General features: G+C 46.5%; 1 protein-coding gene across 1 annotated transcript in view; it reads left to right on the top strand.

The window, feature by feature from the left end:
- The first annotated feature begins 6,596 nt into the window (after positions 1 to 6,596).
- LOC111151377 (nucleoredoxin) overlaps positions 6,597 to 27,600 on the top strand; it is a 154,795-nt gene continuing 133,791 nt past the window's right edge. The window contains exon 1 of the mRNA XM_022509361.1: positions 6,597 to 6,985. Within this exon, the coding sequence (XP_022365069.1) occupies positions 6,614 to 6,985 (372 nt within the window). The 5' untranslated portion in view covers positions 6,597 to 6,613. The remainder of the gene's footprint in view (positions 6,986 to 27,600) is intronic.

Here is a 27,600-nt window from a genome sequence, read left to right as displayed (position 1 = left end):
AGAGAGAGATCACAAGTAGGCAGAAAGGCAGGTGGGGGGTAGTAGGCTCCCCACCGAGCAGAGAGCCCAATTTGGGGCTTGAATTCAGGACCCAGGACTCTGAGTTCATGACCTGAGCCGAAGGCAGAGGCTTAACCCACTGAGCCACCCAGATGCCCCATCCTTTATTTTTGTAGAAAGTGAGACAGAGAGAGGAGAGAGGAGAGAGGGTGGGTTAAGGGACAGAGGGAGAGAATCTTCAAGCAGACTCCCTACTGAGTGGGGAGCCCAACATGGGGCTCAATTCCACACCACAACTGATGAGATCATGACTTGAGCTGAAACTGAGTCGGATGCCTAACCAACGGAGCCACCCCAGCACCCTAAATAATGGTATTTGAGAAACAGTACTCACTCCACTTGAGAAACAATGTTTGGCCTGCTCCTGTGTCTTAATAGAGGCCAAACGCTTGACCGTGGGCCACCAAGTTTCCATGCTACCCGAGCATCCATCACGAAGTGGGTATGATCTGACCCACCAAGCCGTAAATGTGCAGGAACACTCCATCATCAAATGGAAGGGGTATCTAACGACTGGGCCCAAGCAGGTCCTAAAGGCACAAGTCATATACATGAACAAGTGGCCCAAGTGTCCATGCTCCCAGCTCCTGCTATCATGCCTTCTAAACAGTGGGCGGGACTCTGAGCAGTGAACCTGGTTATTCATTCTGCTTGGAAGGAGTAAGGCCGGATATGAGATTATATACTCATTTAGGGCGTGTGGCTAATGGTTTGCCTGAATGGTCAGCGACTTGGAAGGAGTGCAATTAGAAAATTGGTCACAAGAGGGACGCCTGGGTGGCTCAGTTGGTTAAGCGGCTGCCTTCGGCTCAGGTCATGATCCCAGCGTCCTGGGATCGAGTCCCACATCGGGCTCCTTGCTCAGCGGGGAGCTTGCTTCTCCCTCTGCCTCTGCCTACCACTCTGTCTGCCTGTGCTCATGCTCTCTCTCTCTCTCTCTCTAATAAATAAATAAAATCTTAAAAAAAAAAAAAAAAGAAAATTGGTCACAAGAAACTTTGGGGAAAAAGTTATGTGGCAAAAATACAGGAAGATATTTACGTCTTCTGTGAATGCTCACCAAAGGGTGACCTCAGCCAAGGAAGGTTTTACTCATCTAGTAGGTAGGATGACCCATTCTGTGCCTATTAATTGGCCTCTTTGCACAGTTACTCCTGGCATCACCCATTGGGTTCATGGACAAAGTGGCCCTGGGGGGCAAGGATGGAGGTCATGCATGTGCTCAGCAACATGAACTTCCGCTCATCAAAGCTAACTTGGTTGTAGTCACTGCCGAGCGCCAGATCTCCCAGCAACAGAGACCAGCACCAGGTGTCTAGTGTGGCACTGGGGCGATCAACAAGATACCTGGTGGCCGGTTGGTTACTTTGGATTGTTTCCATCAAGGAAGGAAGATGTGTTGTTCTTACTAGAATAGATACTTACTTTGGTTGTGGCTTTGCCTTCCCTGCACACAATGCTTCTGCCAAAACTACTATCCATGGACTTATGGAATGCCTTATGCCTCATGATGGTATGCCATATGGCACTGCTTTTGATCCTGGAACTCCAAAAAGATACATGGCAGTAGACCCATGCTCACGGGATTCACTGGTTTTACCGCGTTTCTCACCATCTTCCCCAACACCGAAGGTGAAGTTTATAGCGCTCGTTAATTGGCAATACCTTGTAGGGTGGGGAGAAGATCCTCTAGAAGGCTGTGTATGCTCCGAACTAGTGTCCACTGAATTCATGGTTCCAGGAATCAAGGGAAAGGCAGGGGAGGGGGCACCACTAATCATTACTTCTAGTTGCCCACTAGCAAAAATTTTGCTTGTTGTTCGCACAACTTTCTGCTCTCCTGGCCCAGGGGTCATCCTTCCAAAGGGAGGGATGCTTACACAAGGAAACACAACAACAACTCCATTGTCCTGGAAGTTAAGACTGCTATCCATCCCCTTGGGGCTCTCCATGCCTCGGAACCAGCAGGCAAAGAAGGGTGCTACCAAGCTGGCTGGTGATGAATCCTGACTCTCAAGGAGAAAGTGGACTCCTGCTCCACCATGGAGGCAAGGAAGACTATGTTTGGGATAAAGGAGATCCCTAAGGGCATACCTGGTGATTGCGGTCAATGCAAAACTACAACAGCCTAACCCAGGTGGGAATACTAATGGCCCAGACCCTTCAGGAGTGAAGATTGGAGTCACTCCACCAGGTAAAGAAACGAGACCAGCTGAGGTGTTTGCTGAAGACAAAGGAAATATGAGAAGGATAGTAGCAAAAGGTAGTAATAATACCAGCTGTGATCTCTTGAGTATTTCCTTCTTATATCGTTATGAATATGTGTGTATACACATATGTTTGGCACACGTCTTTGTTTCTTCCCTCTCTTATTCACTTATAATGTAATATAAGATGTATTTAAGGATTGTTAATTTAATAGTATTGTATTCAAGTGACAGCAGAGGGAGAAGAGTAAATATCACTGAAGGACTTTATCTCCTCTCATGGGAAAAGGACCATTTTTGGTTCTACACAGGATATCTGTATCACATCAGGTGGAATTGTGATCTTGTTATTATTGTCTTTATTTGGAGAGTAAGCATGGTTTAAGGAGATATGGACGCCAAGTTGACAAAAGGGGTTGGCATGTGATGTTTAATTTTATTTATCAGTTTGACTGGGAGGCGGGGTGCCTAGATATTTGGTTAAACATTATGGTGGGTGTGTCTGTGAGGGTCTTTCTGGATGAGATTAACCTGTGAATCATTTAATTGGAGGAAGGCCTGAACAGAACAAAAAAGTGAGGTGAGGGAGATTTTGTTCTTCGAGCTGAGACTTAGGTCTTCTCCTAAGACCTGGACTCAGACAGAACTCACACCTTCAGCTCTCCTGGTGCTCAGGCCTTTGGAATCAGACTGGAACTCTGCTATCCACTCTCCTAGGTCCAGCTTGCTGATTGCAGATTTTGGGACTTCTCAGCCTCCCTAATCATATGAGCCAATTCCTTATAATAAATCACTATAGATACTGGTTCTGTTTCTTTGAAGAACATAGACCAATACAGTGTACATTGAATTTTCGTTCTTTTCAATGACTACGTTGTATTTCAAATGATGAAGGTGGTATGATTTTATCATCTCTGTCTTTTCACAGTTTGGCTCTTTCCAATTTTCCAGTCTTTTTCTGATTTCACCAGCATATCCGTAAGTATCTGTATACACCTATCTTTGTGCACATATGCTACTATACATGAAGACCAAGAAATGTGATTTAAAAATCTTAAAGGTGGCATATATATGTGTATGCGTATAGCCAAGGACACCTGGGTGGCTCAGTCAGTTAAGCGTCAGCCTTCAGCTCAGGTCATGATCTCAGGGTCCTGGAATCGAATCCCGAAACAGGCTCCCTGCTTGGTGGGAAGCCTGCTTCTTCTTCTCCCTCTGCCTGCCTCTCCCACTGCTTGTGCGAGCTTTCTCTGTCTCTCTCTGATAAATAAATAAAATCTTAAAAAAAAAAAAAAAAGGAATAGCCAGTCAATTCCTATAACTAGCTAAATACCAGTAGGGACATTGTCTGTAAGTGGGTCTTTTGAACTGCATACGCAGAGAAAGTGCTTTTCACAAGCCAAAGGATGTTGGCTATTCTTTACAGGAAGCCAAATGAGTCTCCTTGGGCTTGTTGTAAAAAACACCCACTAGAATTATGATTTTGGAGTCATTTCCACCGCAAATCCACTCTTTCCACACCCCTTTAAAAGGCAGCTGCGCTATTTGGCTTCTAACCAAGGCCTGCTGCACCAACAATTCTCTACGTTTTATTTATATTTCATGTGCAGTATGTCCAAACTCTCACTTTCCCAGGTGCCAGATGCTGGTTTGGACATACTCCAGTGGAAAGTGCTTTCCTGTAAAATAATAAAAGTAAAATACTGAACAAACTGCCTCTTTATATCAGACTTGCACCTAGTGTACCAAAGTTAAGTATTCTAATCGTGACTTCACTGTTTTCCCAAATTTGCAATCCCCCCAATTCCCACTTCACCTAGCTCCACACCAAACACTTTGTCCTTTGGCTTCCATAGGGTGTAAATGCTTCTAGTCCTTTTATACCTCATCAGTGTTCATTTTAAAATGTCAGAACATAGGCTCTATCTGTCTCATGTGATTTCAGTGGTGCCTAATGTAACCCACCAAGGGGTATTTCAAATATGATATAGATGAGAAAACAAGGATTTTAACTGACTTTCAGGATTTCCCCCCACCTTTTTAAAAAAAATAAGTAATCTCTATGTCCAGTGTGGGGCTTGAACTCACGACCCTGAGATCAAAAGTTGCAGGTTCTACCAACCAAGCCTGCCAGGTGCCTCTACTTTCAGGATTTTAAAAGATATCTAGTAAGTTAATGTCTGTTATGTTCATAGCTTAATATATTTTCACTAAAAAGTGATGCTTTCTGGGGCGCCTGGCCTTCGGCTCAGGTCATGATCCTGCAGTCCTGGGATTTGAGTCCCGCATCGGGCTCCGTACTCAGCGGGGAGTCTGCTTCTCCCTCTCCCTGTGTGTGCACGCACTCTCTCTCAAATGAATAAACAAATCTTTAAAAAAAAAAGTGATGCTTTCTGTGTGTTTTATAGTAAGATTATCCCTGCAGTGGCACAGAATTTTGGCACGACACTGTAAGACTTAACTCGGAATTTGCCTTTTGTGATATGGTTCTTGCCTATTTATTTTTTTTAAAGATTTTATTTTATTTATTTATTTGACAGAGAGAGATCATAAGTAAGCAGAGAGGCAGGCAGAGAGAGAGAGGAGGAAGCAGGCTCCCCACTGAGCAGAGAACCGGATGTGGGGCTCGATCTCAGGACCCTGAGATCTCAGGACCCTGAGATCATGACCTGAGCCAAAGGCAGAGGCTTAACCCACTGAGCCACCCAGGCACCCCTGGTTCTTGCCTATTTAAAGGCAATCCTCACTTCAAAGATCCTCCTTGTGAAACGAGCAGGAATATTAGGTGGAAACTAAGAAAGTGAATCTGATTTTTAGAGATTGCCAATCTGCTCTGGGTTTCCATCTCCGCCTGTTTCACCAGTTTGTGTGATAACATTTCACGGCACTGAAAACCAGTACAACTCCTTGTTCAATCCTAGACAAACTAAGAACCTCAGGCATGAAGATTTATGTTTGTGCCCAAATCTCGGAATTACATTGAAGTTTAAATGAACTCTTGTAAAGCGTGCCACAATTTGTGTCTGTGTTTGTGTGTGTGTGGAAAGCCGCTATAAAATAACAGAAATACCATGCCTGCCAGTATCTCTAAACATATTGGGCTCTGGCAGATCTCGGTTTTTTTCACTCTCTCCATTAGATGGCGGTAGGTGCCCAAGAAATAACTTCCAAAGGCCTGCTGGAGGGCGGTGAGAGGAGCGTTTTTTTCCTTTCACTAGGTTGTTGGTAGCTGAGCACACACACTAAAGGTCCTCTCTCGCGGGTTGGCAGGGTGTGCATTTTATTTTTTCGTGTGCGTGTGAGGCGGGAAGGCTTGCCACAGGCCACCTCTTTAAGCTAAGCACAGGGTAGCATCTTGCCAGCTGGCAAAAAAAAAAAAAAATTCCTAGAATTTTTCTTAACTATCATCAGACTTGATAAAAGCTATGGAACCGATTCAGGAGTGCAATCAGCATTGATTGAAAGACGCTGTGGCATCTGTTGCCTACACTTGTGGAGATGGAACAGAGCCACTCGCTGGAGGGAAATGGATGCTGCGACCTGTGGACTGAACCCCCACATGGAGACCTCTGACCCACGTGCAAGTATCCTGGACTCTCTCACGTATCCCTAGCCCCAGATCAGAAGCTACCCGAGAAATATAAGAGGTGGCGTCCTCCGCTTCTCCTATAGTAGACAAAAACATACAAGAAACATACAGTAGAGAAAGTAGGGCAAGCGAGACCCAGCCTGAGGAAGTAATTGTGTACGAAGATGCTAAGTCCTGTAAGCACTGCAAGAGGCCAGGGGGGTACGAAATGGTCAATGAGGCTTTGGGGAGAGAGAGAAGAGCACAAGCGAGCGAGCACTCGGGTGGGGAGACTGTGGGAATGTTTGGGGAGGTCCGGAGAGAATCTATAGAGTTCGGAAGGTTGGAGGCCAAGTCCAGCTCCGCGAGGACTACAGCTTCAGAGAGGCCGGCTTGGCGGACCCGGCTCCTCTCTGCACTTAGCTGGGAGAAAGCCCTCAGAGTGGGGCGTTTCCGGCCAGCTTTCTCGCCCGGGCGCTTTCCCGGGCCGTTCCGCCGCGTGGTGGAAGCCCCTGCCCCGCCGGCCAGCTGCCGCAGATCCCGGCCCAGCGCGTGGCCCGAGACTGCCACGGAGGGGGCGTGGCGAGGGCGGCCGGGAGGGGGCGGGGCGTGGGCGGGCCCGAGCGGGCGGGGCTCTCTCCTGCCCCGCGCCAGCCGCTGCAGCCACCGCCGTTGCCGCCGCCACCGCCGCCGCCTCCGCCCGCCTCGCGGACCCAGCGAGCGGGGTCGCCGCCGCCTGCCCGCCCGCCCGCGTGCCCCGGGGCTGCGGTGGGCCAGGATGTCGGGCTTCCTGGAGGAGCTGCTTGGCGAGAAGCTGGTGACGGGCGGCGGCGAGGAGGTGGACGTGCATTCGCTGGGCGCCCGCGGCATCTCGCTGCTCGGGCTCTACTTCGGCTGCAGCCTGAGCGCCCCCTGCGCGCAGCTCAGCGGCAGCCTGGCCGCCTTCTACGGCCGCCTGCGGGGGGACGCGGCGGCCGGGCCGGGGGCCGGGGCCGGGCCGGGGCCGGGGGCCGGGGCGGCCGCGGAGCCCGAGCCGCGGCGCCGCCTGGAGATCGTCTTCGTGTCCTCAGACCAGGACCAGCGGCAGTGGCAGGACTTCGTGCGGGACATGCCGTGGCTGGCGCTGCCCTACAAGGAGAAGCACAGAAAGGTGAGAGGCGCGGGCCTCGTCGGCGCCCCCGGCCTGGGGGAGCAGGGTCCTCGCCGGCCTCGCCCGCGCCCCTCGCAGCCCCTCAGCCGGGCTCCTGCACGCGCTTCCCTTCGTGTCCCTCAGTGTCCCCTTCCTCTGGGTATGCCCGCCCCCGTCGGAGGACCCTGCCGTCCTGGGGCTCCCGCGGCAACTCCTGCGTGCGGGCGCCAGACCGCGCCCGTGGGGTAAGTTTGACACCCTCCGGCCCCGGACCCCGGCTTGCGTCCCGAGGAGTGGCGAGCCAGGTCCCCACGCGCTGGGAACCTCGTAGAAGGGGCGGCCGCGCTGGGGATCCCGACCCCGTGCTCCCCGCGCGAGGCGCGGGGAAGGGCTGCTTCCTTCCCTTAGCCGCTAGGCTCCCGGCGGATACCTGTAGTGGGTGGGGGAGGCGCTCGCCCCCTACCCATAATGCCCAGACCAGGAAGTTTCCTCTCCCCGAAAGAAATCTGCCTGTCCGGGGACCCCGCCCCTCCCCCACCCTGTGACCCGAGACTCGGAGGCCAGGCCGCCCTGCGTCCAGGAGGGGCAGCCGCTGACCGTGGCTTTGGGAGAGAGGGGCGCTCACTCCTCTCCCCTTCTCTTCCCTCCGCACCCTCGGGCTCGACTGGTGGCCACCGGGGAGCTTTTCATTGTCTGCCTGTCTGGCGGTGGCTCCCCAGATGCCTCCCAGGCACGGGAACAGACCCGTCCGTGCGGCCCCTACTTGCTGGGCCGGAGTTATCTCGGCGGCACACTTCGAATTAAACGCTGAACAAAGGTGCAGATTAAGTGGAGAAACGAGGATTGGAGGAAATTTACACTTGGCTGTCAATTTTTCATTCCTGCTGAAATTAGTTTGGGTTTTCGAGTGTGTCAGTTGGATGAAGGTGTCTGTTTTAAGAAAACGAATTCGGAAAATTTCGTCGTGAATCGAAACAGGGCAAGTTTTGGAGCGCTCTTGCCTAATTGGTGTACCTGATGCAACGTGTGAATCTAGCCCCTTCCCTTTCAGAGGAGAATCTTAGTTTATGGATTGGACAGGAGAAGGGCCGTTCGGGGGGCTTTTAGATGCCTCTAGGGAGGGTGGTAACGGCATGCCGTGTGTTTCTTTTATGTGTACAGAGTCTTGTTGAGAAGCATGATTTAGATTTAGTAAAAGCGAAAGGCTTATACTGTGACCCCAAATGTCTCCAGTAAATCATCGATCCCCAGGCAGTGTAAGGTACAGACTTGGGATTTAAAGTAGGAAATAAAGTTTAACAAATACAGTTTGTAAATTTAACATTGGAAAAACATGGGCTTACTAACCACACAGAGGCAAAACTTGGCATTTTAACCACTTTTTAGGTGATTTTGCTCCTATTTGATTTATGTACTTGATAGTGCATGAATGTGAATGGCCAGTCCTTTATTTGCTTAAGATGGATGGGAATTCTTTGTTTTCCTTGGTGGCTGTTTTGATGATCTGTTGAGGGAGGAATAATGTTCAGAAAGTGATCTACCAAAAAATATTTTCATTGTTACTGCGAATTTCTGTAGTATACCAGTGTGTATAAAATGTCCTTATTGGGCAATACAAATGATTTCTAGTTTTTACAAACAGATAATGATGGTAAATGTTACAGACCTAAGGCCTATTGTGTTTTTCACAGTGGATGAAGGAAATTTGCTGGATGGTAAAAACATGAAGCAAATCGAGATGTTTTGCAAATGCTTTAAGCTTTTTCTTGGAAAAGGAGACTATTTCATATGATCTGTGCCATGCCTGGTTCTCTCTGCCCTGGCTAGTCCTTTTGCACACACACAAAAAGTGGGTCTCTGTCCCTAGTCTGGACCTGCTCATTCCACCGGGGTGAGAGTCTGGACCACATAGGGCAGACCCTCATTTGAAAACACAGTTCAGAATGCTGAGCATGGCCAAACCGTGGTGCCAAGCATGTCAAAAATTTATTTTTTTCTCAGTTTTTGTGTCTCGCATCCACTGGTTCACTTTGTTCTGCTAAAGAAGTCCAGTTTTTAAGGCTGTAGTTTCTGCTTCTGGATGTTCGCAATTGGGCAGCTCGAGATTGATCCCAGATATATTCGTTGTGATACACCAGGTAAAAAGACTTCAGCTGTGTTTCTTATGGAAAACATACTTTTAGAAACTACAAAAGCAATGTACTCACTTTGACAGAAAGTATTTTCTCCCTTGAAATCAAAGAGAATAAACAATTCCCCTCTTTTTTTTTAAAATTTCGAGTTTTTTGTCTCTCCTGTCTGAAATCGAGATGCTTAGAAGTAAGTCTGTGAGCTTGTGATGGCAACTTCATGATAAGAACAGTGAAGAAGGCCAGCGTATCCCCAGTTCAGTTCAGGGTGCTGAGTGGGTGAACACTTGCTTACCTTCTTGCTGGTGGACCCTGACCATGTTGTCTCACCAACTCTAAAAATAGTTTCAAAGGATAGAATTTGTTTTACACAGAGGGGCAACTAGAGTTCCAGATTATTAATTTTTAAAAGTTCTCATTAACATTTGTTCTTTACAACCTTTCATATATTGCTTCCCATTGGGATGATAAAGGGTATGGTTCTAATTAGTTATTGGCTGGCATTACTCTAAAGAAAATTGAAAAATTATGGTGGGGAAAGAAAATGCTGTGTGGTACTTTTTTCTTTTTTTATTAATTTCCCCTTTATGTAGTAAGAAAGTCTGGGGATGACCATATACGTTATGCTTGCATTTTGCCTGGCTCTGCTCACCTCGATTGGAGCTGTGAGAAAACAGCAAGTAAAAGGACTCCAGCATTTAAGGAAAAAAAAAAAAATTTTTTTTCCCAGCGAAAGGTTGTCCTGTTTCTACTTGCTTTTGTGGTAGGTGCAAAAGTAATTGAAAGCTTCTTTTTTTTTTTTTGGCTTCCAAGCACACATACATAAATAGCTGTGTAGAAATTGTAATTAGATGATAATAGAACTTTGAGTGCCTTTTATAAGAGCGGTTTTGTCAGGAAACATATAATCTTGAAGTTAAGGTAGTTAGACTTGTTTTAATAAGTAGGTTTGCTTTTTGTTTTGTTGGTAGACATTTTTCAGATTTCTGTAGAGAGAGAATGGGATGAGTAGTTGGAAAGTTCAGGGATTTGCTCTATTCCTTCAGATGAGGATAAGTTGCTTAGTTATCAGACTAGGAGAGTCGATCCCCAGGATCTATTTCAACGTCATAGAGGGGAACAAGGGTTTTGGTTTTAAAGCCACTGGAGTCTGTTCTGCCTGGGCGGGATGTCTGATGGACTACATTTAGTCAGTGTGGGTGTACTGACACGAAATGGTACGGGACCACAGGTCTTGGATCACACAGGTTTGCTGGGGTCTGGCTTGGCCTCAACTTCCTGCCAGACAGAAAGGAAAAGATAAAGTTGGGGGCAGGAGACCAGCACCCAGAAGGTATCCCTGGTCTACCTGCTCCAGTCAGCGGAAGTGGAATCTTCCTGCTTCCCTGTGTAGGTTGCTTGCCCTGGGTGGTTGTATTGGGTCAGACTCAAGTCAGAGGCTTGAACTAGAATTCACCAAAATCCCTTTGGCTCTTTGGAAAGGCGCAAGCTTGGTACCAACCCAAAGAGTCTTAGAGCTCCATCGCTTCCAGCTCATCCTCCCTCAAATCCAGATTCCCCAGCCTCTAAGAGAATGACCTCTGTGATCGGGACAGACCACTTGGAAGGCGCTGAAAGACCGCAGAAAAGCACAGCTTTGGAAATCGGGGTTTTCTGCCTTCTGTGAAAGGAGCCTAGACCAGGCAGCATAGGCTCCCTCCGTTCGTTGTGTTTCCAGGACTTGGATCTGTCTAATAAAAGACCATGGTTCACTTAAAGTAATAAGAGCAATTTTCCTTGAGAGGCTTTTTCCTTGTTCCATCATTTGTCATGTATTTTTTTAAACCTTTACTTTTCTCTGCATCATGAAGACGTCTAGTGTCGTAGTAGTGGTTAAAAATAGACACTCTTGTCCATCCGCCTGAGCTCAGATCCTGGCTGTGTCATTTGTTAGCTGTGGGACCTTGTGCGAATTGCCCTGCTTGTCTATGCCACAGGTCTCCTACCGGAAAGTGGAGATGGTAATAGCACCTGCGTGTAGTATGTGCTCAGTAAGTGCTAGCTGTTGTTCCTAAGTGGTCGTGAAATTGAGGAATTCTTTCAGAGCTTGAGCCTCTGGAATGTATCACATTACAGAAATGCAAAACCGTTTGGATTTTTCTAACAAATGAGTTTTACCAGCATCCAGGAGGATATGGTGAAGGAACTCAGTGGAAAGAACTGAGGAGAAAGACCTAGAAGAATGAAACAACGAAAGCAAATGAATATTTAGAAAATAACGCTCCTTAGGGGCACCGGGGTGGCTCAGTCAGTTAAGCGTCTGTCTTCCGCTCAAGTCGTGATCCCAGGGTCCTGGGATCGAGCCCCGCATTGGGCTCCCTGCTCAGTGGGAGCCTGCTTCTCCCTCTCCCTCTGCCTGCTGCTCTCCTTGCTTATGCGCGTTCTCTCTGTCTCAAATAAATAATAAATCAATACATCCTTAAAAATAAATAAAAATAAGAAATACCACTCCTGAAAGACCTGAGAGTTCTGAGATTTACCGAGCCCCATACTCACACTTGCTGATGAAACTTGAGACATCAGATCAGTGAAGCCCAGACATGATAAAGGGTAACAGCTTTAAGATGATGAGACACCCTTCTTGAAGGAGATTAATTATGCACTTGGTGATCGTTTTGTGGTTTGCCAGAGCTGTTAGGCGTGTCTGCCGCCGATCCTGCCTGCTTCCGTCTGGGCAGTCTGAGGGTTGCCAGATTGCCACTCTTGCTGCCTGGGAAGGGGATGGTGCCCGCCCTCTGGAGAGGTGAAGACCTCACCCGCTAACGCGGCCACCTCCCTTCCTAGCTCTGGAATGTTGTCGGATGGGTTTGCTCAGATGTGTAGTGTAGCCCGTGGTGGGTTACTGTTCAGGCCTCAAGGTAGCAATTCAGGCCTGACTGGCTAGCTGTCCACAGCCCCTGCTGATTGATACAGGCTGGGCTGTGAACCGGAGCACAAGAGGAAAGCTGCGGGTTTTGAGGTTAGGGTCATTGATTTCATTTACGCTCTCTACCCACAACCCCTCTTTTATCATTGTTCCCTTTGGTCTGAGGCCTTGTTTTAATATCTGCACAAATTTGAGAAGGAGGGGTTTGTGTTACACACAGCTGGGGTGGGGAGATGAGCAAGTCCCTCGGTATATGGTAGGTGGGGGGGGGGGGGGTTTTTTTTTTTTTTTTTTTTTTTTAATAGTACTTGGGACTCCAGGGCTCCAGCTGGCCCCAACTGAATAGACTGGGCTCCTTGAGGCTTGATTTCCTTTAAGCTGGGAGAGCATAGGCTTGGCATAGGATGTTTTCCTTCTTCACGCACTGCATTCCCAGCAGTGCTCAGTGCTAACCACCGGGGTGCTTAGTTTTCTGTATTTCATTAACTTGCTCTTCTGCTCATTCAAAGGCACTCCAAGAAAATGGCTACAAACTCAGAATCTTTTTGCTGGTCCTGACTCTCATGAGGTCCTTCATGCTATTGCTTTATACCTGGCCATTTTTCTAAAAGGAAAGAAGAGTCCTGGAATCTCAGGAGCCATCCTTGCTTCTCCTGCACCCCTCACATCCACATGGCACCGAGTCCTGGTGTGGATCTGATCTCTTTAAATACCTCTCAGCTCGGACCTCTTCTCACCATCCCTACCGTCACTGCTCGACTTCAGGTTTCATCTGGACCACTGTGCACCAGCAGCTTCTCCTGGGGCTCCTTGCTTCCAATCTTTTTTTTTTTTTTTTTTAAGATTTTTCTTTATTTATTCAACAGACAGAGATCACAAGTAGGCAGAGAGGCAGGCAGAGAGAGGGGAAAGCAGGCTCCCCACTGTGCAGAGAGCCCGATGCGGGGCTCGATCCCAGGACCCTGAGATCATGACCTGAGCCCAAGGCAGAGGCTTTAACCCACTGAGCCACCCAGGCGCCCCCCCCCCACTTTTTTTTCTTTAAGATTTTATTTATTTACTAGAGAGAGGGGTGGCACAAGAGGAGGGGAAGAGAGGAGGGGCCAGACTCCACACTGAGCATGGAGCCCGACAGGGGGCTCAGTCCCACAACCCCGAGATTATGCCCCAAGATGAAACCAAGAGTCGGACACCTAACTCACTGAGCCACCCAGGAGCCCCTCCTTGCTTCCAATCTTGACCCCTGAAATGATTCTCAGACCAGCTTCTCAAGCTGTCTGTTGTCAATGGTCAGTTTTATTTTGTTTTGTTAATTTCCAGTCAGTCACACCAATGCATGTGGCCTTTACTAAACATGACTCCATCTTTCCTTTCTGTTTGGGTTGAACCACCTGCAACCACCCCATAAGTTGACCTCACACAAGCTGGTTTCTGTCCTATTCAACAAGACGAACCCATCAATCACAAACCTGATATTGTTGCAATGTTGAGCTGCCATAAAGGTTTCTGAATACTCCTTCTCAGTTTTTGTACTCACCTTGTGTGGACCATTAACAAACAGCTTATGGGCAAGCAGTGGCCTGCAGACCGACCTTGAACAGCACTGCTCTAGACTGTTTCCAGAACGGTCAGATCCAAAATCGTAACTTTGATTATGTCATTCTCCTGCTTAAGAATTCTTTAGTAGTTCTTCATAGCTTTAGGGGTCAAGTCCAAATTCTAGAGCATGGTCCTTGATTGTTCTGTCTCCTCCCTCTCCTGCATGGTGTTCTCTTTCCTCCTGACTGGCTGAGTTGGGAACTTTTAAACTCAGTCCTGGTCTCCCTGTTTCCCTAAGAGGCTTTCCTGTCTCTTTTCCCTCTAGGTGAGACGATTCTGTGGGCTTCCCTAGCTCTTGTGCACAAATAGCCTAGCACTTAGGTTGTTTTTTATTTGTTTCATTTATTTTTATTTATCTTTAAGATTTTATTTATTTGACAGAGAGAGCAAGAGAGAGCATGAACAGGGGTGGGGGAAAGGGCAGAGGGAGAGGGAGAAGGAGGCTCCTGCTGATCATGACCAGGACAGGAGCCTAAGTCAGTCACTTAACTCATGGAGCCACCCAGGCACCTCGGGTTTTTGTTTTTGTTTTCATTTAGACCATAAGCTCCTTGAGGACAGAAACCAACCAGAGGGAGGGGATGCTAATCAGTTCTTAGGTGCAGAGACGTGGGTAATGTGATCACAGAAAGCAGGCATGCGACTTTTCTACTGGGAACGTGATAACATGGTAGTTTCCATACCATGTTAAGTTGAAATGTACACTTTCACTATTACAGAGCTTGATTTTAACATTTAATATTAGCGTTGGGCCTTAATTTAATTGTATAATTGTATATATCTGCAGTATGTGGGTGTTTTTGTTTGTTTTTGTTTCTTAATGAGTGCTTCAGAGAGCACTTACACAAGTAAATAGACGTGTAACTCGATTGCCCTGTAATTCTGTGCTCAAAAATAGGAAAAGACTCTACTCTCCACTTTTGAAATGTCAAAAATCCTAGGCCATTAAAATAGTCTTCTATCTGCAGACTTACCGTTCCAAGCTTTTGTATTTCATAGATAGTTTGTGTTTCTCAAGAATCTTTCTTCCAGGGACGCCTGGGTGGCTCAGTTGGTTAAGCAGCTGCCTTCGGCTCAGGTCATGATCCCAGCGTCCTGGGATCGAGTCCCACATCGGGCTCCTTGCTCGGCAGGGAGCCTGCTTCTCCCTCTGCCTCTGCCTGCCGTTCTGTCTGCGTGTGCTCGCTCTCTCTTCCTCTCTCTCTCTGATAAATAAATAAAATCTTTAAAAAAAAAAAAAAAAAAAAAAAAAGAATCTTTCTTCCAAGGCACTCAGAAATGCACGCCTATTACATCTTCCAGCAGCTAGTAATCAGTAGATACCAAACGCTTTAACTTTTCAAAGTATGTTCGAGTTGGAGAACTGAAGCAAAGAGAACCGATTATTAGATTAGGGTCACAGTGTCAGATGAAAGGGCTCAGCCGAACTCCCTTAAATGCAACTCAGTCCTTTCTGTTCGTGAAATTGTATCTTACAAAACGTTCACATCAAACGTTCTCCATGGAAGAGGAGGGAGCTGGAAGTTCTCTTTTCAACAAATGGCTTCTGGTGTGAATTCACTCTAGATCTGCATATAAGACCCTGAAATAAGATATAAGTAGTTTTAACTGCTGAAAGCATTTGCCTGGAAGATGGGAAAGCCAGACCTTCTTTTCTGTTGCTTCCTTTCCGTGGTGGTGGTGGTGGTGGTGATGGTGGTTTCTAAGGGCCTTTTAATGATTTGGCTTTTTTTAGATCAGCCAGTGAGTGAAGTGCCCCCAACTCCCTTTATCCTATGCAAAGCCTGCGGGCTGCTACAGTGCTTTTGTTCAGAGACAAAATTGAACTTCAGGTATCCTGCCGAGATCCTAGGACTAAATCAGTCCTCCCTTTTATGAGGTTTTCAGAAACTGCTGTTCTAACTTCCAGTAAAATCTCAAACATGTGCTTTCTGCTTTATGACAAGTAAGAAGTATAGTAATTGAAAATTGCTTGAGTGCTGTTAATCTCAAGTGAAACCCTGTAATGGAAACTTTTGTTCTGTGGCATCCATGATTAAAAGCAAACATAAATTTTCTGCCGCTTGCTGGTCCTAACTCTTGGACCAGATATACGGTGCATTGAACTACACTTAAGAAAATCCTTTTTAAAAAACCATGTATGCTTAAATTCAGCATTCCTTCTATCACTCACTCCCCATCTTATTATTTTAATGCAGACACCAATTACAGGTAAATTCAAGTAGTATTTCGCCAGTTAAGAATGCTTTTATCTCAGATCATTGTTGCATAGTCTTAAAACAGGGTGTGGTGAGTTTCACTCTTCTAGGGATAGGATTTCTCTTTTTGTTTTCCTATGAGAATTTTATCCAGATGAATCCGTCGTATTGCTTTTTATTTGTCTTTTTTGGTCAGTGTGCCAGGGATAGAAATCTGAATGGATGTAGTCTGTTTAAAATCAGAAGATGTTGCCTTTTTTTCCCCTTTAAATGTGATCAGGTCAAGACAGTTTTCTTTTGATCGTGGTGGCTCACAGCACAGCTGCCTCATCTGTTAGTCATTTTTCAGGGTTTGATGTGAAATATACAGATTGGGCGGAACAACCTGCGATGGGGAAAAACCACAGCTCTGGATGGCAGTGAGTGTAGGTGAGAGGACAGCTTTTTCTCCACTTTGGGCCACTGCTTAGCTGCAGCTTAAGAAAGCGTTTGTCCCCACAGATCTTCACAAATTCTCCATTATTAGAAGTGAATGCTCAGAATCTGTTGCACAAGGGGTAAGAGTACGGGCTCTGGGCCTGGGTTTCCCGGGCTTGAATCACACCTCTAGCAACATGATTTTGGTGCAAGCTACCAGGCTTGTGTGTCTCTAGGTCCCAGTCCTTAAAATGGAGATGATAATGTCCACTTTATAGGGTTGCCGTTAAGGGTTAAATGAGTTAATGTTCGAAAAGTATTTAGAACAGTGCCGGGTGCCTAGTAAATGCCTTTTAAATGTTTTCCCCAGGCGCTTGGATGTTCCAGCCCCTATGTTATGCCTATTCAGAGTACAGGAGAGAACAGATCTCAGCTTTTATTTTTTTGTATCACTCCTACCCTCAGCATTCCCTTACACTGGGCACCTAGACTCAGCATCTACTGGCTGGAAACTTGTTTCCCTGCAGATTCTTACTAGGACAGCGATAATTACTGGCCAGTTGTTGATTTGATGACACATCTGTGTCTTTGAATATAGGTAGAATTCTAGACCATCTCTTTAACTGTTTGCTCAGTTGTCCTGAATGGATTCCAATTTAACTTTTGAGCTGGGAGGGAGTAGCGGAGTCTGGTCTGTGTATATTTCTCCTGCCATTTATTTTTTGACTATTATGGAAAACTTCAAACATCACACTGGTAGGGAAAAGAGCACAGTGAGTCCCTTTATACCCAGCACCCAGATAGAAGGATCACCAACTCATATACACCCTTTCTCCCTCCCCCTCATTAGACTGCTTTGATGCAGCTTCCAGGCATCAGATCATTTCCTTCATAAACATTTCACTAGGGGCGCCTGGGTGGCTCAGTGGGTTAAGCCTCTGCCTTTGACTCAGGTCATGATCTCAGGGTCCTGGGATCGAGCCCCCGCATTGGGCTCTCTGCTCAGCAGGGAGCCTGCTTCCCCCTCTCTTTCTGCCTGCCTCTCTGACTTCTTGTGATCTCTATCTGTCAAATAAATAAATAAAATCTTTAAAAAAAATTTCACTAGGGAACTCTTTTAAAAAATATATCACATTATCCTATCAAACCTAAAAAAAAAAATCTGGTAATTCCTTAGTATCGGCAAATACCAGTCAGTATTCAAATTTCTCTGATAGTCTCATAATTTTTTTTTTTTTTACAGTTATTTGTTTGAATCCAGATAAGGTCTACACATTGCATTTGGTAGCTGTGTCTCTAAAGTTTCTCCTTCCACTTAAACTTTCTCTGGGTCTGCCCCCTTGCCACATTCCCAACCCCTTATCTGTATTTCCCCCTTAATCTATAAAGGCCTATAGAATGTTGACTCTTTGGTTCAAAAGTATCCTAGGCTGTTGTTGCTGAGATATCCCGGTGTTGGCCACCTCGTAGGTCCTCCAGATGGGCTGCCCTTCTCCATCTGTCCGCCGGGGCCCTGACCTCCAGCAGGCTGCTCTCCTACTGACATGAGGGCCACCACAGCTCTGGGTTTGTGTCCTGTCCTCTCAGAACTCCAGCAAAAGGAGGCCAGCTTGGTCACCCTCTCATCCCAGGACCAGTCCCCATAGTCAGGGTATGTAATATTCTGATTGACCAAACGTAAGTCATATCCACACCTGTAGAGCCAGAGGGTGGGGTCACAGATCAAGTGAGCTGAGCATCAGGAAAGGGATGGTTGTGGGGAGGGGGGGGACACTTACCAAGGAAAATGAGAATGTGTTACCCGAGGGAGGGGATAAGAATGAACTGCAGATGCCCAGTTGAGTCATCTGTGCTAACCCCATGGCGGCGTGCCCGCCAAGTGGTCAGCCTTTACTGGAGCATTCTAGTGACCACAAAGTACCATCTCCTTGGAAGACGATTCTGACATCAGCCATCCTCTCCTCGGGGATGGCCAGCCTTCAAGGAACTGTAGACAGCTCTTCTGTCTCTGAGATGAAAGATTCCCTGGGTCCTTTGGCCATTTCTCCTATGATTTGGGTTCAGATTTCCTTCCCATCCTGGCCATTTGTGTCTGAGCCCTCTCCAAGATTGTCTGGGACCTCTTTTAAAGGGTAGTCCCCAAACCTGAACACAGATTGCCACGGTGGTCTCTCCTGGGCAGAAAGGGTCAGGCATTGTTAGCTTCTTTGTTGAGGTATTATCTAAACTTACGCCATCAAAGTTTGAGATTGCATTAGCTTTTCTGACAATCACATTACACCGTGTGTTGACTCCCTGACCTTTTTGTCAACCAAAACTCCAAAGTCTTTTTCATCATTTTAATACCTAAACAAACAAGAACACAGTCCCAAATCTTGTATCCGTTATCCTCAAGAATAAGCCTACTTAAGGGCGCCTGCGTGGCTCAGTCAGTTAAGCATCTGCCTTTGGTCCCTGTCATAATCCCAGGGTCCTGAGATCAAGCCCCACATTGGGCTCCCTGCTCAGCCGGGGGTCTGCTTCTCCTTGTGCCCCTCCTCCCTGCTTGTGTTTTCTCTCTCAGATGAATTAGTAAATTTTTAAAAAAATATATTTATTTAACAGAGAGAGACAGATCACAAGTAGGCAGAGAGGCAGGCAGAGAGAGGGGGAAGCAGGCTTCCCTCTGAGCAGAGAGCCTGATGCGGGGCTCGATCCCAGGACCCTGAGACCATGACCGGAGCTGAAGGCAGAGGCCCAACCCACTGAGCCACTCAGGTGCCCCAAATTAGTACATTTTTAAAAGAGAATAAGTTTACTTAGATTTGATCATTTTCTGCCATCTGTCAAAATCTTTTCACATGCGTGTCTGGTCATCCATGATAATCATAACCCTTTCTGAGTTCTGAACTATGTGATCCCTTCCAGACTGTCACTATATCTGGGGATGGAGGCCCAGGTCACACCATGGAAGACTCCTCCACCCTAATCTTGGTCTATTGGTCAGTTGTCGAAACGACTTAAAATCCAGTCGGTTCTAAATTTGCCCAATGATATTTATTATTCAGCCCGCATTTCTCCATCCAGTTCGTATTGACCGTCAGAGACCTGAACAGATCGCTTGCCATAACTTAGGCATTTGCCGATCCCTTTCAAGGAAAGATAGTCCGAAGTGACTTCTGTATAGTGTAACCCATGCTTGCTTCTAAATCGATCACTTCGTTTCCAAAGTGTGTGTTTAGTAGCTGTAATGAGCTGTAGCATCTGTCGAAGGTTTGGTGTCGACTCCACCGATCTGTAGTTTGCAGAAACTCCCCCCTTTGCCCATTTTGAAAATCTGCGCTCCTTCCGTCTGTTAGCCGCCGGTGAAGAAACCATGGCTGGGGGTAGGTGATCTTGGGGGCACGTTTTCTCCCTCTTGGATGTAATTCATATGTTACAGGGGGAGAGTTTCGAGGTCGGCTGGGCCCCTGTGTAGTGTTGGTGCGTTTGTTTCCTCCAGAGGACGTTGTAGGAAGAGGCAGACCAGAGTAGGATGGCCAGAGACCCCGTCTGTATGTAGCTGGGAGCACCCCCCTTTGTTCTGGATGTCCAGATCCTGCTCTTTCTGAAGGCTATGGCTTTCAGAAAGGCTATGGCTGCCTTGTCCCCATCCCAACACCTCCCTCTCCCCACTGCCTCATTAGGGCACTAATAGAGCCTGAGGGAGTCTTTTCCTTAATGCCGTTTCTCCCCATTGGGCTCAGGCAGGAGAGAATCTGGCTGGCTAATTAAGTGTGGCATTTTGTTTCAAAATTAGCAAGAGACAGGAAACTAGCTAGAAAGCAACCGAGTGTCCTTGTGCAGATAGATTTTTCGTAATATTTGACTTTCTAGGATGAATTACTCTGTTTACTTTCAAAATTTTACCCTATTTGAAAATGGGCTTGTTTTCTCACCCAGGTGTATTTTCTTATTCAAGGTGATGCGTAAACCTGTTCTACGCTTAGCAGTTTGGCACCTAAGAATTCTGACATTTCACATGTTAGGTTTGAGGATGAATTGGAATTAAATGCCTTAGAGCACTTTTCCTGGGGGAAAACACTTTCCCAAACATTGCTGGCTTCAGCCCTCGGATGCATTGTTCCTACTTTTACAAACGTGCTTAAGAGTAAAATACCACTTAATACCACTTGAACGTATTTGCTTTCATTTGGAGTCGTGGAGAGTATTAATTTGCAGCGACTATGGTGGGACACTCTGGTTTTTAGGCTCTTTTCGAAGCATAGCTTTCCTTTGAAGGCTTAGTTAGTGACTTCTTCTGAGGTCACCAGAGCCTAGTTTTTGGCTCATACAGCCACCGAGAAAGTAGTTACCAGGAGAGTCCAGATTCCTGGAACAAACATGGTGTGTGTCTTCATGAGAAGCCTGGAGTTTGTGGGTGTTCATCCATGGAACAAATGAATGCTGTTCACGTTAAAAAGCCATTTATCATTTCTTTCCTCAGCATGCACGTAAACACAGTTTTCTACTTATTAACTTTTTCCCATTTGCAAGAGAAAGCCTGCATTTCATTTTTTAGCTATAAAAATAATCCTCCTTCTAGAGATAATCACTAACAGTGTCTTACATATTCTTCCAGAAAAAGAATAGATAAGGGCACCTGGATGGCTCAGGTGGTTAAGCATCCGCCTTCGGCTCGGGTTGTGATCCCGGGGTCCTGGGATTGAGTCCCGCATGGGTCTCCCTGCTCAGCGGGGAGCCTGCTTCTCTCTTCTTCTACTGCCACCCCTGCTTGTGCTCGTCTAATAAATAAAATCTTAAAAAAATAAAAAAGAATAGACATATCCTGCATATATGAATGTCTCTGCTTACATATTTTCTACACAGGTAGATTTAACATTTGAAATTAATTTTTGTTTTGTGAAAGGACCATGTCTTCACATGTTAAATAAAATTTCAGATAAAATGAAAGACATGCAGGGATAAGGAAATCTCCTTCCCACTGCTGACTGTAGCTTGCCTCCCCTAGAGCGGCTACCATAACCAGTGTCTTGCGTATTTCCTGAGAGGTACTTTGTACATATACAAGCATGTACATATGTGTGTGTCTCTGAGACACACTTAAAAAAAAAAACAAACCAAACCTTTTAGCAGGGAACCTGGTGTGGAGCTCAATCCTGGAGCCCTGGGACCGGGACCATGAGCCACCCAGGTGCCCCTAAGCCAAGCCTTTTAAACAGATCTTGGCTGTCCATGACAGGTGCTACTTTTTCTCTCCGGTGGGTAAAGACTAGAAATGTCATCGCATGGCCTTGTGATAACTTCGTATCGTGCCTGCCTTGGTATTTGAACCCAACACAGAGACAAGGAACAGAATCCTCCCAGACACCACTATCCCTAGAAGGGAAATGGCTTAGCCTGACATGTTCCCGGAGTACAGTGGGCCTAGGAGAACTTTGAAAGCAGCTTTCCCTGTCCTTGCAGAGGGGCCCCCTCTAGAACTGACATAAAGCACTGAGAAGACCGTGTCTATGGAATTTCCAGTGCTGAGCCCTGCCATTTGGCTAAATTAAGAGGTTCATTCTCTGAGCTGTCATTCTTCCCTTCCAAGAGTATTTGGGTCTATACAGGGACAAAAGACTTCCCCATGCCAGCCACGATGACTGGTATTAGGCAAACCGTATTTAATATCAGTTTTTATTTACTGAGTGTGCTGCATGTTGAGAAAATCCATCACCCCCAGAATCCAAAGTTATGAAATAGTAAGGGATTATGTCTGTTATTTTCATTATGGAAGGATCTTCATTTTATTAGGCCAAACTGTTTTAGATTGTAAGCTCCTAAGAGATGTTCAAGATGTGATTTCTTCCACTTATGAGGAAAAAACCTCCTTTACGACATCTTTGGGATGCATCTGTTGTTTGAGAAAAATGTACAAATATTACATCAAAAGCCATCGTATCAAATATCACACACGGCTCTTCCCCTTCCTTTGAACATTCCTTACTCATTTTTGTAAGAGGCAGCCAAGAAAACTTACAACTATTTCAGTTGTAAGTTTGTGGATGCAGGTTGCTTACAGAAAATCAGAAGTTTGCTGTGGGAATTAAATAGGTTTATTATATAGATAAATAGATAATACAAATTATGAAAGACAAACTTTGCAAAGACCTAGTGAACTTTAAAACGGGATTTGTTTAAGAAGAGAAAGAGAATGAGTGTCAGTTGTTTTTTTTTTTTTTAAGATTTTGTTTATTTATTTGACAGACAGAGATCACAAGTAAGCAGAGAGGCAGGCAGAGAGAGAAGGGGAAGCAGGCTCCCTGCCGAGCAGAGAGCCTGATGTGGGGCTCGATCCCAGGACCCTGAGATCACGACCTGAGCTGAAGGCAGAGGCTCAACCCACTGAGCCACCCAGGTGTCCCTGAGTGTCAGTTTAGAAGTGAGAATATTTTCTGAACAGTTGGTCATAAATGATGATTAAATGTACGTCTTGTAGGACAGAACAAAACTAGAATGATTCTTGCCTCACTTATCTTCACGAAGGTATCCTTTCAAGCTGCATAATAATAGTAAGACATTATTGGCAACACGAAATGTTCATTATGGAATGGTTAAGTAAATTACAGTCTCAGAATCATGTTGAACAGCTATTAAAAATGGAGTGAATGACCTTTGCTGGAACACAGAACTGTACTTCAGATATTATATTCAAAAAAGATCCTAAATTATACAGATACCCTGATTATAGTACAACACTGTTTAAACAGATGTATAAGAAGAAAGGTTGGACCAAATACCCCACATTGCTTAACATTATGTTAGGGTAGTGGTGTCTGTGGTGGTGGGTCCCTGATTTACAAATGCTCTCAATGTAATCACTTTCATAATGAAAACTTATGTGAACAAAATAATGGTGCTCTTGCCTGAAAGAGTGTGTATCTGGTTTATGAATGCTTTGTCTTAGTATAGGGCTTTTGTTTGTTTGTTTTGTTTTTACCCCCTTTTGATCTAGTTGGCAGTTAAGTGGCATTTTCAGAAGATGAGCAAGTAACCTTGCTCCATCGCGTCTTACTGAGCAAAGTAAAACGGAGGGGGAAAAAAAGAGCGACAACCTACTTCAAGAAAGCTTTCTGGAAAGAATAACTTGAAAGTGACCTTTTCAAATGAAGGGGAGGGTGGTTCAGTGGATTAAGAAAGAAAGATATTCTGGATATAAATAACCATGTGGGAATGAAGGGGGAAAGTTGAGAAGGAGCAAGTTCATTTGATCCAGCCCTGGAGAGAATTAAGTACCAAGTACTGGGTGAGGGGGGAGAGAGAGAGAGAGAGAGACCTGCCTGTTTGGAAACTGATGCGTGACCACAGGCTCCCAAGCTCAGAGCGAACATTGTTACCTTTTATAAGGAAAACAAAAGTTCCTTTGGCAGGTGGTTAGGAGAATACATTTCAGGTGCTTCTGATTTGGAGGGGCGATTTCATGTGTGAAGACTCTGGAAAGCTGACCGCTTACACAGTGATCGGGGTCCCTCTCAGGGTTTGGGCTTGGAATGAGAAAAGGTCTGGATTCCGGACGTGCCAGGGAGTAGGAAACTGATGCCTTCGTACCAAAGAGGTCAAAGTCAAACCCAAGAAGCTCATTGCGGGCCAGGTTGCAGAAATACCTTTTCTTTTCTTTCTTTTTTTTTTTTCCAGAAATACCTTTTCTAATGTGCTTCGTTTGATCCAATAGAAGAAACCCGGGGTTAATGGCTTCTGTTTGTGAAATAAAGGAAAAGAAATCTCCCTGGGAATTTTCCACTACTATGCAGTGTTGGGGAGAGGGGGAGCAACGACAGGGACTAAGAGGCTCCCAAGCTGGATTTCTCATCAGTATGCACTCATATTATAAAAATCAAGCCTGTGCTCTTCATTGCTTTGTGCTGACACTGGCCAGCCTCGGTCAGTCACATGCTTTTTGAGTATCTCATTTGCCACAGGCAGTGTCAGGATGCAGCGAAATTAGTGGACAAAGTCCCTGGTCTCAAAGGCATTTTTAATTTTAATTTTCCTATCCTTAAGATAAGGCACGAGATATGTATGCATGTATGTACACACACACACACATTTATATATGAACTTAGAGTCTCTGTTGGACGATGATTGGTGAGTTGATTCTAATAGGGATGGGATTGCCAGCAGAAGCTCCGAGAACTGAGTTGGATAGCTCTGACCTAGTCAGACAGCAGCTGGAGAGGCTGACCCCTCTTGTGGATGACCTGGCTCAGAACTCGCGCTCCTGTTTTCTAGCTTTGAGATTGGGCAGTATACTAAGATCTTCCCAAGTCGGTTCCCCACCTGTAACATGGGAATGGTAGTAGTACTACCTTGTAGGGCCGCTGTGGAAGTTTGAAGATGATGAACAACTGAAAAAGCCCTCAGCATGGTGGTGGCCCATGACAGCTGGTCGGGTGGTGGTGACCGCCGAGTGTCCGGTCCGGCTAGACCAGAATGTTGCCAAGGGCAGAGACTCTGCGCCCTTCATCTTTATGGTCTTCATCCTTAATACATTTGATATAACTTATTAATGAATGTTAGGCAGAAATATTTATTGAAAGAAAGAATGAGGTGGTCGGGACCAAGAATCAAAGAGTTGGTGGGAGTTGGGTAGAAAGAGGACTAGAATTCCAAGCAATAAGGCGAGTCTCAAAGTTAAGAGGGACGTACATTCTTCTGTATATTTGTGCTTGAATCATAGTTAAACAGATGCTCTTATTATGTAGCATTGGGCAGTGGGGTCTTTGAATGTTAAACTGGGAAGGATGTTGGGGATTATGTAGCTGCTGCCTTCCTTTACAGCTGAGAAAACTAAGGCTCGGAGCGAATGCCTCCGCGTTGCTGACCAGCCTCTAGGTTCCAGGTCTCCTACTGCTGGGTCCATGATATTCCTTGATATCCTTCCTGGTGGCACTTTATTTATTTTTTAAAAGATTTTATTTATTTATTTGACAGAGATCACAAGTAGACAGAGAGGCAGGCAGAGAGAGGGGGGAAGCAGGCTCCCCACCAAGCAGAGAGCCCAATGCAGGGCTCAAACCCAGGACTCTGAGATCATGACCTGAGCCGAAGGCAGATGCTCAACCCACTGAGCCACCCAGGCGCCCCGCTGGTAGCACTTTAAATAAAAGTGGCCAGCAGCGTGGGTAGGACATTGCCAAATTTGCTGGTAGCACAGAGAGATAAGCATCCTGGAAAGAGGGAAATGTCACAGTCCTGTTTTCCCCAAGTGATTTTGTGGATCTTGGCCTGTAGACAGCAGGACTGCGATTTTTCCCTGTCCCAGGAGCCTGTGCCTGCAAGCCAAGCCCCTTTCCTGAGGAAGGGCCGGGGTCAGGCCCGGGGCGCGGGTGAGACCTCCTTCCGTGGAAAGCCTCAAGTGGCTGGAGCTCATCGCTGAAAAATCAAACACGTTACTTTGCTGAACAACCGCACTGAGCACTTACGAAGGGGATTATGACCAAGGCTGAAATATGGGCGATGTAAAGAAAGGCATTTAAAAGGAGCCAGGTGTTTCAGTTGGTGAGTCCAGGCTGATGGGGTTCCGAAGTGTGAAAGAGAAATTCCATTCGGATGACTCCGCGGCCTTGGCATTTTTTCCTGCTGGGCCAGCGGGGAAGGGAGAGGAGGCATGTTATCTCCGGGCCTGTCCAGGCAGTTAGCGCCCTTCCCGTGTTGAGGGATCTCTGGGACCTGAACCCTGGGTACCTTGCTGCGGGGCCTGGGGTCGCGGGAACTTGCCCTCTGTCTCCAGGAGATCATTCTGACCTGGGCAAGGAAGAGGGAAGCTGGAGTGGAGAGGAGCACAGTCGGCACGGAGCCGCCCTCCTTGGACACACACTTGGCTGCGGCCTTGAGTCCGGAAAGGGGGCTGCTGGGTCAGACCAGTGATTGTCCTGGAGGGAGACTTTAGATGTCCCGAAACTTTGGGTGGGAAGCATTTCTCAAGGCAGTACTTATTAATGCATCATCTCGGTGCGCTTGAACATACTTTTAGAAACCCTGCGCAGTCTTCTTGAAGCCGTGCTCTGCTGTTTTGCCCTCCAGAGAGCGGATGCGGCATGGAGCCGTGGTGACCGTGGGCATGCGCGGTTCTCTCCCTCCCCGGGGACCACGCACAGAACTTATTTCAGTCTTCTTTCTGCCTTACGACACTGCATGCGACACAGCCTGTGGATTCAGTGGTACTGAACTTAGGGCCACAGAGGTAGAGCCCATGTCTGAACGCAGCTTATCTCCCTCCTTAGGACACGGCACAGCCTTGTTGCACACAGGGACACTGGACAGCATCTCAGCACGGTGTCTAGGAGCCATTTTAAACAGTGAGGTCACCAACAAAATGCACAGAAGTGTGAAAAACATGGCACTAAACAGACCACACAAGGGACAGTTGTTTACAGGACAGGTTGGAACAAGGAGGCAGCGTGCTGCCTAGTTGGACCTCCTCTGGGACATGTGTGGCAGGCGGGTGACTCAGATTTTTCACCAGCGCATGTCTATGAATGACTGCAAAGGCATCACTAGATCAATTTGAGGGTCACAAATAAATCTGAGCAAGGCGGCAAATTTGCAAAGATGGAATTCACGAATAACGATGGACCGAATAAACATGCAGAGCAACGTTTATACTGTAATTGTGCTGGGTTTTAGGGCCCATGCCTTCGGCAAGTTCCTTTATTCCCACTACCTTTTTAAATTGTGGGGTTATAAAAAAATGAGAAAAATATACATTTGCAGAAGGAAGCATGCCCAGAATTGTCCATATTCCACCAAACACGGGTCATGATTTCTTATATTTTGATGCCTATGTTTCTGGAGTTTTTTCTATGCAAATGTGTACCTGTCATCTGTACCCTCACACCTTTTACAGATATCCGTGCATAACTATGCTTAAGGACACCTGGGTGGCTCAGTCATTTAGTGTCCGCCTTCGGCTCAGGTCATGATCCCAGGATCCTGGGATTGAGTCCCGCATCGGGCTCCCTGCTCAGTGGGAAGCCTGCTTCTCCCTCTCCCACTCCCCCTGCTTGTTTTCCTTCTCTCGCTATCTCTCTCTCTCTGTGTCAAATAAATAAAATCTTTAAAATTAAAGAAATATGTTTAAAACAAAATTAGGGGGTGCCTGGCTGGCTCAGTCGTTGAAGCGTGCAACTCTTGGTCTTGAGGTTGTGAGTTCGAGCCCCTTATTGGGTGTAGAGATTACTTTAAAAAAAAATTAGTATCCTACCATACTCACTGTTACACAAACTGCAGTTTGCAGTTTCCTCATTGCCGGAGCCCAACATGAGAGGTAGGAGTGAATGGTGAGGAACGAGGCTAAATAGGCAAGCAGGGGGCAGAAGGCGAAGGGACATTAGGGTGCAGGACTGTGTCCTGATGGGAGCCACTGTT

This window comes from Enhydra lutris, unplaced genomic scaffold (genome assembly GCF_002288905.1).
Source record: "Enhydra lutris kenyoni isolate GAN:26980312 unplaced genomic scaffold, ASM228890v2 scaffoldscaffold26, whole genome shotgun sequence".
Classification (NCBI taxonomy): domain Eukaryota; kingdom Metazoa; phylum Chordata; class Mammalia; order Carnivora; family Mustelidae; genus Enhydra; species Enhydra lutris.
Note: the sequence above shows the minus strand (reverse complement) of the source record. Positions and strands in the feature narration are given on the sequence as shown.